This window comes from Paramacrobiotus metropolitanus, unplaced genomic scaffold (genome assembly GCF_019649055.1).
Source record: "Paramacrobiotus metropolitanus isolate TYO unplaced genomic scaffold, Prichtersi_v1.0 Parri_scaffold0000118, whole genome shotgun sequence".
NCBI lineage: Eukaryota > Metazoa > Tardigrada > Eutardigrada > Parachela > Macrobiotidae > Paramacrobiotus > Paramacrobiotus metropolitanus.
In genome coordinates this window covers 255,566-268,285 of record NW_026570338.1, presented here as the reverse complement: position 1 = coordinate 268,285, position 12,720 = coordinate 255,566, and the positions used below count along the sequence as shown (strand labels likewise).

Below are 12,720 nucleotides of genomic sequence, written 5' to 3'. Positions count from 1 at the left end.
TACAGCTTGAATTAGGTTATTTTATTGCTCATACGCTAACTTAAGGGAAGTGGCCCGGTACATGGTACCAAATTCGTGCACATCCACGAAATCTTTCACTTTCGCGCACTCCCAAACCCTTTTTTCTCTTGTTTTATGACAATCTGTAGTCAAATGATTTGTATACACAGGCCTGAAAACCGTTTGCACGCGCAACATCCGGTTCGCGAGTTATGGCTGTTAGAAAATTCCAAAAAGTTTTAATGCATTCAGGTGTACCAAAAGTCTCATTATGGACCGATCTCTTTCAGATTTTGCACGTAAATGCACATAACCACGAAGAACGTTTTTACAGCGATCCACTGTTCTAGCATGTTTTTCAAATTTCAAAATGAATTTCAAAAATTTTAAAATTCATTTTAAAATTTGAAAAAAATCGTGGAAGTCTGGATAGGTGTAAAAACGATCTTCATGGCCATGTGCATTTACATGCAAAATTTGAAGGAGATCGGTCCATAATGAGACTTTTGGTACACCTGAAAGCATTTAAACTTTTGGGAATTTTCTTATAGCCATAACTCCCGAACCGGATGTTGCGCGCGCAAACGGTTTTCAGGCCTATGTATACCAATCATTTGACTACATAATGTCATAAAACAAGAGAAAAAAGGGTTTGGGAGTGCGCGAAAGTGAAAGATTTCGTGGATGTACACGAATTTGGTACCATGTACCGGGCCACTTCCCTTAACGAACGATCGTTCTGGACAGGTAATCATATTTCCACATAGGTCAATGGAGAAAATGTCATTAATTTCATCTGGGTTGGTGCTTAATGAGCAATAAACTGGAAGTATCGTTGTTCGATAAGATAATTGTATTGATACGAATCCATGAAAAGCAACGATGTAAAATTAACAGGCTTTCTTATCTCGGCGAGCTCGCAGTTATAGCAATATAATTATGCAAACCCGCTTCAAACAAAACTCTTATCGAAGGGGAGCAGCGTTGCTGCTGCTGTAAGTTGTACTCGTATGCAAACCGCTAAAAAACGGCCGTATTGGCAAAAGTTAGACCAGTGCTGACTGCTGAGTAATCAGCGGCATAATGGGCAAGAGTTCTAGGCGTCCTTTTGGAGGCATTAGTCTCTTAGAAACCGACGTTATTTTTATCTTTTGGAATGGGTAACGGAGTGGCGCGAGAGTCCGGTACAGTTGTTACAATTGGAAGCGACTGCCAGTATCTGTACACACATACGGACTTCATCGGGAGCGGATCATTTGGCAATGTCTATAAGGCGAAAATAACACAACGGAATAATTACACAGGTCCTGATGAGGTGGCGGTCAAAGTAATTCACTTTAGTGTGCAGTCTGACGCGTTTGCCGATGAGGAGAGCTGGGTAAAGTTATACGAAGGCTGAAAAGGCTTATTGGGCTGGATCATCAGAATCTTGTACCTTATCACAGTGTCCGCATTACCACCGCTTCCGGTGGGGCAATAGTCGAACTGATGATGAACTGCTATGGTGGTGAGCCAAAGATTAATGACTTTTGAATGCTTGTTTCAATTTTGGAAGTGCTTTCTGGTTGCGGAGACAGTAAGCAGTAAGCAAAACTTGTTGTACAAGCCGGTCCAGCCATAGAAAATGATAGAGAACAGCGAAAAATGTAATTTCATGGGTTACGCCATACAACATACTACGCCACGCCACTCTGTTTTTACACGTAACATGCGAATCGCTGGAAGCTGGCGTGATGCACGTCATATATTTTAATGAATACAATCATAATTTCCTGACGGAAGGTGGCATTATGGCAAACGTGGTGTAGTGGCCATCGCGCTTATTACGCGTTAGCTTAGCTGTATCTTTACGTGCTCTAACTCCGGACCGGCTTGTACATCGAACGACGATATTCATTTTAACGAAGGTCAATTAAATCACCTCGTCCATTGCAGGTGATCTTGCTTCTGTCTTGAAGAAAGCCACAGAAAATGGAGCTCTTACAGATAACTATGGAAAAGTTATTCGCTACGCCAAGGATATAACCCGAGGATTAGCTTTTCTTCACTATTACGGCATAATTCATGGCGACCAGAAACCGGGAAATATTTTAGTCAAAGGCTCATCAGAAAATAGTGAATGGCTTTTAATCGGTGATCTGGACGATTTAGTGCAAATGCAAGAAAGCGCCACATGTTCTGGCGACATCTCGCAGTTACGCGGTACAACCCGCTACATGTCACCGGACATGCTGAAAAAATTTGCAAAATTGTTGACCGAAGCACCAGGACGAAAGACCGATGTCTGGAGTCTGGGATGCATTATTTTAGAATTGGTGGAATGCGTTCAGGGAATCCATGAAAAGCAACTGATAAGTGAGGGACAGACGGTCGTTATTGGGAAAGATGTTTCGGGCTATCAATTCGGTAAAATGATAATTGAACGTTATGCTCCGTTTGTCAATGGTGGTATACCAAAAGTTTTGGCGCATTACATTCGTCAGTGCCTGCGTCTTGACGTGAAGAGGCGAATCTGTGCAGAGTGCCTTCTAAACGAGTTGCAGTATTATAAATTAATTGCGTTTGTCCGCTACGAAGTCCACGAAATCCCGAAGATAGTGATATTCGATCCGTTAACCAATACTGTACGTGCTCATCGGGAATGTCATATCACGCCTTTGCAGCCATTAAGTAGTCCTACCATAGCGGCAACGGGCAGGGAAGTAATGTTTTATACTGTGTGCCGTAAGCTGCACTTCTGGAATGTGGGAGACAAAACGGTACGCGAATTAGAAACGTCTTTTGAGTTGCGATCGTCGTTCGAATGTCCTGTTGTGGTGAACAAATTTTTATACTACTGGGATGGCGCTCGGTATTTCATGGAAGCTGACATCGTAACTGGCAGCAAAAAGCCACTAGAAATTAACCCTGCTGCTCAAAACCGGTACGTTATCATATTAATTGTGCGAAAGCGTACAAATACGTTTCATATTTCCATACGGTACTAGCAAATCTCACTACAGGTTTGGAAGCCATAGAGGAGCCGTGGCCAAGTACGGAAACAAAATCTTTTATACTGCCAATTTCAAAAAGCAGTCGACGTGCCTGGAATGTTATGATACCGTAACCGGAGAATGGAAGCCGTTGCCAGACATACCAGGAAAACGAATATGGTTCGCTATGGCTGTGGTGGACGGGCACGTGTACATCGTCGGTGGACAAAACTCCTGCAAATCTACCGCTTCACCTACCGGTACATCTACCGCAACATCTGCCGGTATGCGTTTGAACCTCGACACGGCTACCTGGCAAGATATACCGGCCCTGCGACAGCCGCGATATGACCATTCAGCATGCGTTATTAATAAACAAATATATGTCTGTGGCGGCAGGAATTCTGCAAAAGAGCACGCATCTACAGTAGAAGTTTACGATACCAGACGAGGCGAAGCTTGGGCAATCGTCTCCTTGTCGCCGAAAGATCAGGAACTGTTGCAGCGTTTGGCTAATGGTTCTTCTGGTGTACTAACTGCGACACCAGTAGATCGGTAACGGGTCAGGATTAAATACGACTCTACTGCTGTGCTGTATTTCTGTAGCATCAAAACTCCATCCTACGGCGAAGGCAGATTTTTTTTTGCTGCATAATAACTTTTAATAAGTATCATAATACGAGTACAAACTAACTACCAGAACAAAACTACTTTTATAACAGAAACACTTCCTCTATGCTATCTGATCGGGGATAGCACCCATTACACAAATCTTGTATCATTGCTCTTGTTACTGTTATGATTGGTTTTATTATTGTGTGTTGCTTGGCCTAACTCAAACATCGACGGTTCGTTGTTCAGATTCATATTCGTTAGGACTGGATTCGTGCATGACTTCTTGTATTAGTGCAGAAATGTGTAACCGCGAAGCTGAAAGAGGTTTAAGATTGCGAAACGATTTATTTAAGCGCAACCGAAAATTCCCATAGTTAGAAAACACCTGCATTTCTTAGAAACTTTTGCTGGCATTTGAGCTGTGAAGCTTCCGAGGGCTATACTGCTGCAGTAACGATAAATTGAATCAACGTTGTACGTACATGTCAAAGTGCTCTTAAAGCCGGTAGAGCCGACACAAAAGAGGATTAACGTAACACAATTTGCGGCGGCCAATAATTTTGCTACAGCGGCTGCGATCCACTGGTGATTTTAAAATTCAGTACGAACTCTTATGGTGTGCAGCGTTGTGTCTACATGACTTTGCAGTCTTGACTGTTCTGTAAACTATTCCGAACTGGATATTAGCTAAGGGTTTACACGTTTAAAGTTTGCCAGTTCCAGACGCACACTCCCCTCTCAAGGAAGACTCCCGCTTGATTTTTCTTAGATTATCGGAAACCTGCACCTGCAAAAGTTAGTAATGCAATCGACAGTATCTTCTTGCGGCAATCACTTACTGATTAATCAGTATGGCATTTCGAATGGCGAATGTTTTAATGAAGTGTCGCGACAGTTGGTCGTACGATAGCGTGTAGTGTTCGCATTACATGTAAACACACAAGTTGGTCATCATTAGCAGGATCTGTTAATTGGAGGAGCCCACTTGGATTTGTAGCCATCGACAATGGCCCCGAGAATTCCCCCGTGGAACAGCGTGGACGTGCTGGGCGACGACGGCCTCATGCGTTATGGACATGTGGTGGACGTGGCGGACGAAGGTCTTTGCATTGACTTCCTGTGCCCCAATCGCCGAGGGGTGTTCGTCCCTTTGACCGGGTTTTCCTTCGTGATGACGAACAGTACCGCGACGTTTTGTCCCGGATAAATGCCCAATCAGGCCGGCCCAAAGAAGTCCTGGTGCGTGACAGTGCATCTGGTGCGTGGACGTGGTTTCCGGCGGAACTTGTCGGTTACGCCTGTCTGGCCATTGTCCACCGCGGAACACCGCAGGAGTTTGTGGATGTGGTTCCCATGACTCGTATCCGCTGGAAAGTGTCCAATGGTGGACGAATACAGATCGGGAACAAGTATCGTAAATCAGCCGTGGATTTACCGAAGAACGGTGTCGAGAAGTGGACGTTCGTTAAGCGCACTATACGGCTGCCGGAAAGTCATCCCGGGACGGTGACAACAGCACGTCTGCAGCAGCGTTTTACAGGGATGACCAACCGTCACCAGTATTATGCCCGTGCGGTGTGTGTGGGCGTTGTGGATCGCTGTTTGGTGTACATTCAGCGCCGATCCGATGCTGGAGCTGAGCCCGACGACAATCGTATGACATCCGAACTGGTAAGTAGACTTAATAAGCTGTTTAGAAATCAACTGTGGACGTAATACTTCGCATTGCGAAGTTATCAATGCTGTTATGATAACTTATGATGACATCTGTTGTTTTTACAGAGAAATCTTAGGAGGTTTCACAAGGCGCTACTGGGACCCATTAAGCGAAAGCCGTTAGTTCAGATTGCCGCTGTAAATGTACTGGCTCTCTTGCCGACGGAATTGTGGACGGAAGTTTTCTCCAACCTGGGCACTGTATCGCAGACCCGATTGCGCCCTGTGTGTGCAACGTGGGACGCCATTCTGAGTTCAGCCTGTTTAACGGCCAACGTTGTTTTCGACACAGCGGCATTCAGTGAGGCAGACCGGAAGGGATATCTTTCATCGAAGTATTTTTTGGTTTCAGTTCTCTTCAAGTGCCTCTCTTCGTCCACGCAGCACGTTGCTGTGGTTGACCAAGAAAACCGGACGCGGAGAATGCATATTCTAGAAGTGTGCGGTATTTTTAACTACTTGACAGCGCAGCACATTCCCGGATTAAGTTGAAATGCATCCATTTGGTCGGATTGCAGTGCTGTTTGCAATGGTGCAGGTGTGACATTCACCAGAAATCCGAATGCCCGCGTCATCAGCCCAGCAGTACAGAATTTACAAAAACCATCCGGGCATGTCGCAGTCTTCCCTGTGAGAATATCCAGCTCACTGAAAGCATTCTGAAATGCCAGGTTTCCTGTACGGGAAGCATTTCATTGACTTGCGGCTCTGTCTCCTATAATCGAATCGACCGACAAAGGTTTAATGGCGATCTGGGCGGCGCGCTGTGGAGCGCCTTGGAATCAGGACTCGCGAAGCCAACTGACATGGAATTATCTCGCCTGGCCGAATGGTTATGCCCACTCCAGGCACACGACCTCTTAATGGGTCGCGCTGAAAACTATTCGACCATGGTCTGCAAGGTACGTTTGCGCTGATTTCATAACGAAAAATGGCTTTATTGAATTGAGGCTCGTGTTGTAGACGTTGTGTGTGATGCAGACGGCGGATCCACGTCCTTCGCTGCATTATCGCCGTAAGAAGTGGTGCGTAGACGGTCTGCGGGATCTGAAGCTGGAGAAACTGTCACGGGTGGCGCTGTGTTTCCTCATTAAACTGATGAAGGCCGTGCCCAAGTAGTTGTTAACTTTGCTCTGCCTGCGACATGCTGTCCTTCCGCACTCCGTGTTATTGGATTAACCTGCGAATAGCAAAAATGTGCCTGTGGTCTAAAATTTGATCTGTCGCTGACTTTCCTCTTATTTCGTTGTGCCTTTTCTACAGTGTGTTGTTATCAGCAGCAGATCCAAACTTGTGTGTTAGTCGGCAAAAGATGTCGCTCTTTCTAACGTTTTCGTGAGAAATCTGTCCTTGTCAGCTTGCTTTGCAACAAGTTACAGTACCTTCAGTATCCAAGTTTGATTGTAAAATTGTTGTCAGTTGTCACTATGTACCTGTTTATTTCTTCCTGTAATTGACAAGACAAATTCTGATCTTAATTTCGGTCTGGTTTCTGCCGTGAAATTGTTAAAACAAAAACGTATACGACAATCGGCGTCGATTTCGGAGAGTCCCAGATGCAGCAACACTAAAAGAAAATTCCCTAATGGCCAATGGGTGCTCCAGCTTGCCGAAGGTACAGTACTGTACGGATGCTGCTGCCGCTCATTTTTATTTTTATTACTGTATCCATTTATTTGCAGTCTTGTAATGTCAGCAAAAGAAGCAAGCGTGCATGTGTTGGACTTTTGGTAATTATGTAATTGTATTTAGCGGTTTCTTTCTAACTGTTTCGGATGAATTTTTAATCATGAAAGACATTGCCCACATCTTTTTGCAATAACGTGGGATCATAATAATGCGCCATGTTGTGAAATTTTGTTGGCGCTATACATTTATGGGAGCAGAATTTTACTGCGCTTCAGTTATGATCAATAAGTCAGAAAAAATTATACTTGCGTTTCTTAGAAAATTTTGCTAGGATTTGAGCTGTGAAGCTTCCGCGGACTACGTGCATTGATGCAGCTAATTGAATATAGGTGCATCAGGTTACCTGACGTTATACCTTGTACGTACAACGTACATGACGATACGCTTAAAGCCGGTAAAACCGTCGCAGAAGAAGCTTAACGGAGCACAATTTGCGACGGGCAATCGTTTTGCTGCAGCGGTGCGATCCAGTCGAGATTTTTAAATTTGGTCCTAGAGCCAGGGTGCGCAGTGTTCAAGTCTAATTGGTTCGCCTGGCTTTATAGTCCTGTAAACATTCCCGAACTGGATATCAGGTAAGGATTTACACCTTAATAGTTGGACAAATGCCCGACAATCATTCTTTTTGGGAAGAAAGTTCTCGATAAGTTTGTTGACGATTACATATATCGGAAACCTGCGCCTTCCAAAGTCAAGAATGCAATAGACCGCATTTTTTACGGCAGTAACGTCTTTCTGCAGAATAAACAATATAGCACTGGTCGTAGCATTTCGAGTGGCGAATGATCTACCGAGATGTCGAGGCAGTCGGCTGTACGATGGCGTGCACTGTACGCATTACATGTAATCGTTATGTAAAACCAAGCTTGTTCTTGGTGTTAGCAGGATCGGTTGGAGAAGTCCACTTGGATTTGCAGCTGTCCACAATGGCCCTAAGAAGCCTCCCATGGAACAGCGTGGACGTGCTGGGCGACGACGGTCTATTGCGTTATGGACGCGTTGTGGATGTGGAGGACCAAGGGCTATTCGTCGACTTCCTGTACTCCGGTCGCCGACGTCAATTCATCCCTTTTTACCGGGCCTTCCCTCTTGATAAGCAACAGTACCGCAGCGGTTTCTCCCAAACACAGCACCAACCTGGATGGAAAGCAGAAGTCCTGATGCGTGACGGTGCATCTAATGCGTGGATGTGGTTCCCCACGGAAATCGTCAGTCAGGCCAGCGGCATCGGTTACGCCTCTGACTACCGTGTGGTCATCGTTCACCGTGGAACCCCGCAGGAGTATGTGGATGTGGTTCCCATGGCTCGTATCCGCTGGAATATGTCCGTCGATGGACGAATAAAGATCGGGAACAAATATCGTAAATCGGCCGTGGATTTACCGAAGAAGTGCGTCGAGAAGTGGACGTTTGCTAAGCACACTTTACTCCTGCCGGAAAGTCGTACCAAGAAATTTGATGAAAAACCATATTTGCAGCGGATGATTTACTTTCACGAGAATTCTGCCCGTGCAGTGTATGTGGACATTGTGGACGACTGTTTGGTGTACATTCAGCGCCGATGTAATGCTGGAGCGGAACCCAAAGATAGTCGTACGGCAAACGCACTGGTAAGTAGAATGTTTCGATTTCAGTTGTGGTGCATATGTTCCAACGATATTATGGCGGCAATTTCTATTTTATAGAAATTTGCTAGCAGATTTTACAAGGCGCTATTGAGATCCATTGAGCCAAAGCCGTTAGTCCAGCTTGCAGCAGCTGATGGACTGGCTCTGCTGCCAACGGAATTGTGGACGGAAGTTTTCTCCAATCTGGACACTGCAACGCAGGCCCGATTGCGCCCTGTGTGTGCAACGTGGGACGCCCTTTTGAGTTCGGCTTATCTCAAGGCCAACGTTGTTTTCGACAGGGCTGCCTTCGTTATGGAAGATCGAGAAGGATGTTCTACATCAGCGTATTTTATGGCTTCAGTTCTCTTTAAGTGCCTCTCCTCATCCACAAAGCACGTTGTTGTGGTTGACCAGCAATGCCAGACGGAGAGAATGCAGATTATGGAAGTGTTCGATATTCTTCAATACTTGACTGCGCAACGCAATCCCGGCCTCAAGTTGAAATGCATCCATTTGTTCGGATTGCAGTGCTGTCTGCCAAGTTGCTTGTGCAACCATCAAGAGCTACCTGAATACGGGCTTCTTCAGTCCACTTGTAGTAATTTTACGAATACCATCATGGCATGTCGCAGTCTTCGCTGTGAGAATATTCAGCTGATTCAGTGCACTATCACTGTGAAATGCAGAGCTTTCTCCAGATACCACTCGAGTGGAGGTGTTTCACTGGATCCATGTTACATTAGCCTCTACCGACAGCGCTTTTCTGGCGAGCTTGACGGCGCGCTGTGGAGTGCCTTGGAAGCAGGACTCTCGGTGCCGACTGACACGGAATTAACTCGCCTGGCCAATCTATTACGCCTACCAAGCGCACGATGCCACTCCACGCCACTCCAAGCACACGACCGTTTGACGAGGCGGGCTGAACAGTATTCGGTCACGGTTAGCAAGGTAAGTTTGCGGCAACTTCCAGAACGAAATCCGGATTGCTCTATGGAAGCGGTGCTCGTGTTGTAGTCGTTGTGCGCGTTGCAAACGACGGATCCGCGTCCCTCGCTGCATTACCGCGGGAAGAAGTGGTGTGTGGATGGTCTGCAGGGTCTGGAGCTGGAGAAACTGTCACGGGTGGCGCTGCGTTCCCTCATCAAGCTGATGGAAGCTCTGCCCAAGTAGTTGTTCACTTTGTTTTGGCTACGTCATGGTGTCCTTCCGCACTGCGTGTTATTGGAAGTGTTATTGGGTTAACCTGTTACCTGAGTACAGCGCAGATGTGTCAATATTGCAAGCTTTGTCGCTGACATTCTTCTTATTTCGTTATGCCTTTGCAACAGTTTAGTATTATCAGCAGCTGATCCAGACTTCTGTGTTTTAGTCATCCAAAGATGCCGCTCTTTCAATCTTTTTGGTATGAGAAACTGTTGTCTGCATTTTGCTTTGCAACAAGTTACTCTGCAGCATGCTAGTTTGGTTTTGAAATTGTCAGTGTGTACTTATTTATGCTTTCCTAGTTTCCTGCGATTGACAAGACAAATTCTGACCTTCATTTCAATCACGATTTCTGCCGTCAAACTGTTAAAACGAAAGCGTATACCACATTCGGCGTCAATTTCGCAGAGTGCCAGATAATGCAACACTAACTGTAAAGGAAGTTTTTTAGTGAGTGCTCGCCGACGGTACAGTACTGTACGGATGCGGCAGCACAAAAAGGAGGTCGCAGCATAATTAGCTGTACGGATTAGTAATGCAACAGCCAACAAAACCGCCAACGGTAGAGTTTCCAGACGCTATTCATGGAGCGTAGACGATATCGCGAACATAACCCAGTGCTCCTTAACAAGTCCCTTATCGGTTCAGTTGTTTCGCTTTACAATTACCGTGACCCTCGTGACAGCCGGACAGGTATGAATGCAGATACGTACGTTTAATACCGGTATCTGCAAAAATACACTGTATCAAGCTCGCCGCATTGGGTACTTATTAATTTTGTAGTGCGGTTGCTTGCGCGTGTGCGAGTACAGTACTTACGGTGCGGCTCTTTCGCTGTACGAATAGTACCGACATCAGCATACTTGTGCCCTTAAGCTCCTATCCAGCGGCTTTCTCGAAATGGCTACCAGGTACAATGTAGGACTAAATGGTCGCATAGCCCCATACCCAGCATTCTGTACGCAAGCGGTGCAGTGCACTTGTACGAAACGGATATTTTGAACTCAGTCGTACAGTGCGCTGCGCTGCATTCGTACTGAATGTGGAGATGTTGGGTATGCGACCATTTTGTCCTAAGCTGTAGGATAAGTAAGTCCGAAAATGCCAATATTTCTGAGAAATATCAGTTAGCACTCTTTTTTAGCTTCCAAGAGCTGAGCACACAGACAAGTACGACCTGATACAGCATATCCGACTGATACCGAAGAATATTAATTTTATATTTGTACTTCTCAATTTCGCGAGGGGTAATCGAACTGTCGCAGCGGCCGGTATTATATGAAAGTTTACTACGTACTGCGTGTGCAAAAACTCCTTTTTTCTGAAACTCCAGCCTCGCTGTATTCTCCTGTAAACGACCCAACCTGGGTAAGAGCTGTTCTTATGTAACAGTTTCGAGGGGCATCAGACCATCGGATTAAAATTAGGGAAGGTTGGCAGAACAGTCGCTGCTAAGTTGCGGGAGTGCTCACGCTACGGAATAAGATAAATTCAAGTAATAATTTAGTTCCTGGCATTAACAGGATCGGTTGGAAAAGGCACTCGGATTGTTGCCACGACAACGGCCTCAAGAATCCACCCAGCAAACGGCTACCACCCATTTCGCCAACCGGACATTTCGCCAACCGGACATTTCGCCAACCAGACATTTCGCCAACTGCCTACAGGGTACTTAGCCTACAGTACCGTACGTTTAGCGGCCTTAGTCTACAGGACAATTAGCATATGGCACTCTTGGCTGGCCATAGCAGCAAATTTTAGATGCATTTTTATTTTAAATGTACAATAAATACATACGTACTGCAGGACATTCACCCATTGTAATACTACAAAAAGAACAGAAAAAGTATTTACAAGTATTTTCCATTTTTAACCATAACTGACAGTTTGCCATGCAAGGTAAAATAATTAGCAGGAACGTATCAAAAGGCGATTACGTCCAGCACCGAATTCGGCGGAAATGCGAAACTCAAAATATATGTCGGCATGTTACGCACACTATCGAATGCCAATTCCAAGAACAAAAATGGAAATGAAAGTGTTGCTACGTAATTTTGCACAAATACAAATTATTAATATTAATATTAGTAAGTAAGCCATTATGAGTATGAAGCTAAAGTCAGAATTATAATACAAGCTGCTGCGCTGCAGTTTGACCATGAAACTTTACAACATGATTTCCAGATTAATGGCAACCGATCTCAGATAGCTGATCGTATCGATTTGCCCGTAGTTGGACGCAACGTTTTTTAGCCGCTTGGTGACCTCGAGGTATTGCTTCCTTTGTTTAGGAATTTCACCTGCCATGCGTGAAGCTGCCTCTGTTTGCTGGTGAACAATTTCCCGACACAGTAGGTTGAAAAACTGATAGATGCCGGGATGGTCTTTATTAACCACATCAGAAAACGTTCGGTGCCAAGCTTCTAGGCGATTGGTCGTACGGTGAATATCCTGCTCCAGTCTATCCACACAGCTCCAAAATTCAACAGGATACAAAGGGCGTTTAATACGACAACCGGTTACTCGAAACATAGTTGTTGTTTCGCCGACGTATGTTGTTTTCAAATACTCGATGAACACATCGTTGTGTTTGAACGGGAAAAATGGCGCGTCCAGCAGTTCCATAAGCGCTCGTTCCACATCCTGTACCGGCACGAACGCGAGGGCAAAAAGCATGCGACAGGAAATGTTGAACTCAGCATTGATCGCGTAAAGGGGCCCGTGTCCCAGGGCAACGAGTTTCCGGTACAGGCTTTGTCCGAAGTGGAAGTTGCAACCTGTAAGTTAATTATTTGCAAAACTTTTTTATTTTCATTGATTTTAAGAATTTAAGAACAAATTTTTATTATTAGTTTTCAAATTAAATTTTTTATTATACAAAAAAAATTTATATAAAGTACAGCATAGAATTTCTA

General features: G+C 45.0%; 2 protein-coding genes across 4 annotated transcripts; both read left to right on the top strand.

Annotated features, from left to right (window-relative positions):
• Window positions 1-981: 981 nt before the first annotated feature.
• LOC129598235 (uncharacterized) lies at window positions 982-4,073 on the top strand. 2 transcript variants are annotated; one of them, XM_055496057.1, is made up of 3 exons: window positions 982-1,507; window positions 1,936-2,923; window positions 3,003-4,073. In XM_055496057.1, exons 1-3 carry the CDS (start codon window positions 1,489-1,491, stop codon window positions 3,529-3,531), a joined length of 1,536 nt encoding a protein of 511 aa, XP_055352032.1. In that variant the 5' UTR covers window positions 982-1,488; the 3' UTR covers window positions 3,532-4,073. The 2 variants fall into 2 exon arrangements, with proteins under 2 accessions (XP_055352032.1, XP_055352031.1); XM_055496056.1 differs by having other exon boundaries at window positions 982-1,583.
• Window positions 4,074-4,263: 190 nt separating this feature from the next.
• LOC129598270 (uncharacterized) lies at window positions 4,264-6,751 on the top strand. 2 transcript variants are annotated; one of them, XM_055496088.1, is made up of 4 exons: window positions 4,264-4,382; window positions 4,549-5,258; window positions 5,370-6,205; window positions 6,267-6,751. In XM_055496088.1, exons 2-3 carry the CDS (start codon window positions 4,941-4,943, stop codon window positions 5,793-5,795), a joined length of 744 nt encoding a protein of 247 aa, XP_055352063.1. In that variant the 5' UTR covers window positions 4,264-4,382; window positions 4,549-4,940; the 3' UTR covers window positions 5,796-6,205; window positions 6,267-6,751. The 2 variants fall into 2 exon arrangements, with proteins under 2 accessions (XP_055352063.1, XP_055352062.1); XM_055496087.1 differs by having other exon boundaries at window positions 4,374-5,258.
• Window positions 6,752-12,720: the final 5,969 nt, after the last annotated feature.

Coding starts and splice junctions, on each gene's coding strand:
- LOC129598235 (XM_055496056.1), top strand. CDS start 1,502: ATGGTGGTGAGCCAAAGATTAATGACTTTTGAATGCTTGTTTCAATTT. Junction 1,584..1,935: donor GGTTGCGGAGACAGTAAGCA/GTAAGCAAAACT, acceptor CGTCCATTGCAG/GTGATCTTGCTTCTGTCTTG. Junction 2,924..3,002: donor AACCCTGCTGCTCAAAACCG/GTACGTTATCAT, acceptor ATCTCACTACAG/GTTTGGAAGCCATAGAGGAG.
- LOC129598270 (XM_055496088.1), top strand. CDS start 4,941: ATGACTCGTATCCGCTGGAAAGTGTCCAATGGTGGACGAATACAGATC. Junction 5,259..5,369: donor ATCGTATGACATCCGAACTG/GTAAGTAGACTT, acceptor TTGTTTTTACAG/AGAAATCTTAGGAGGTTTCA.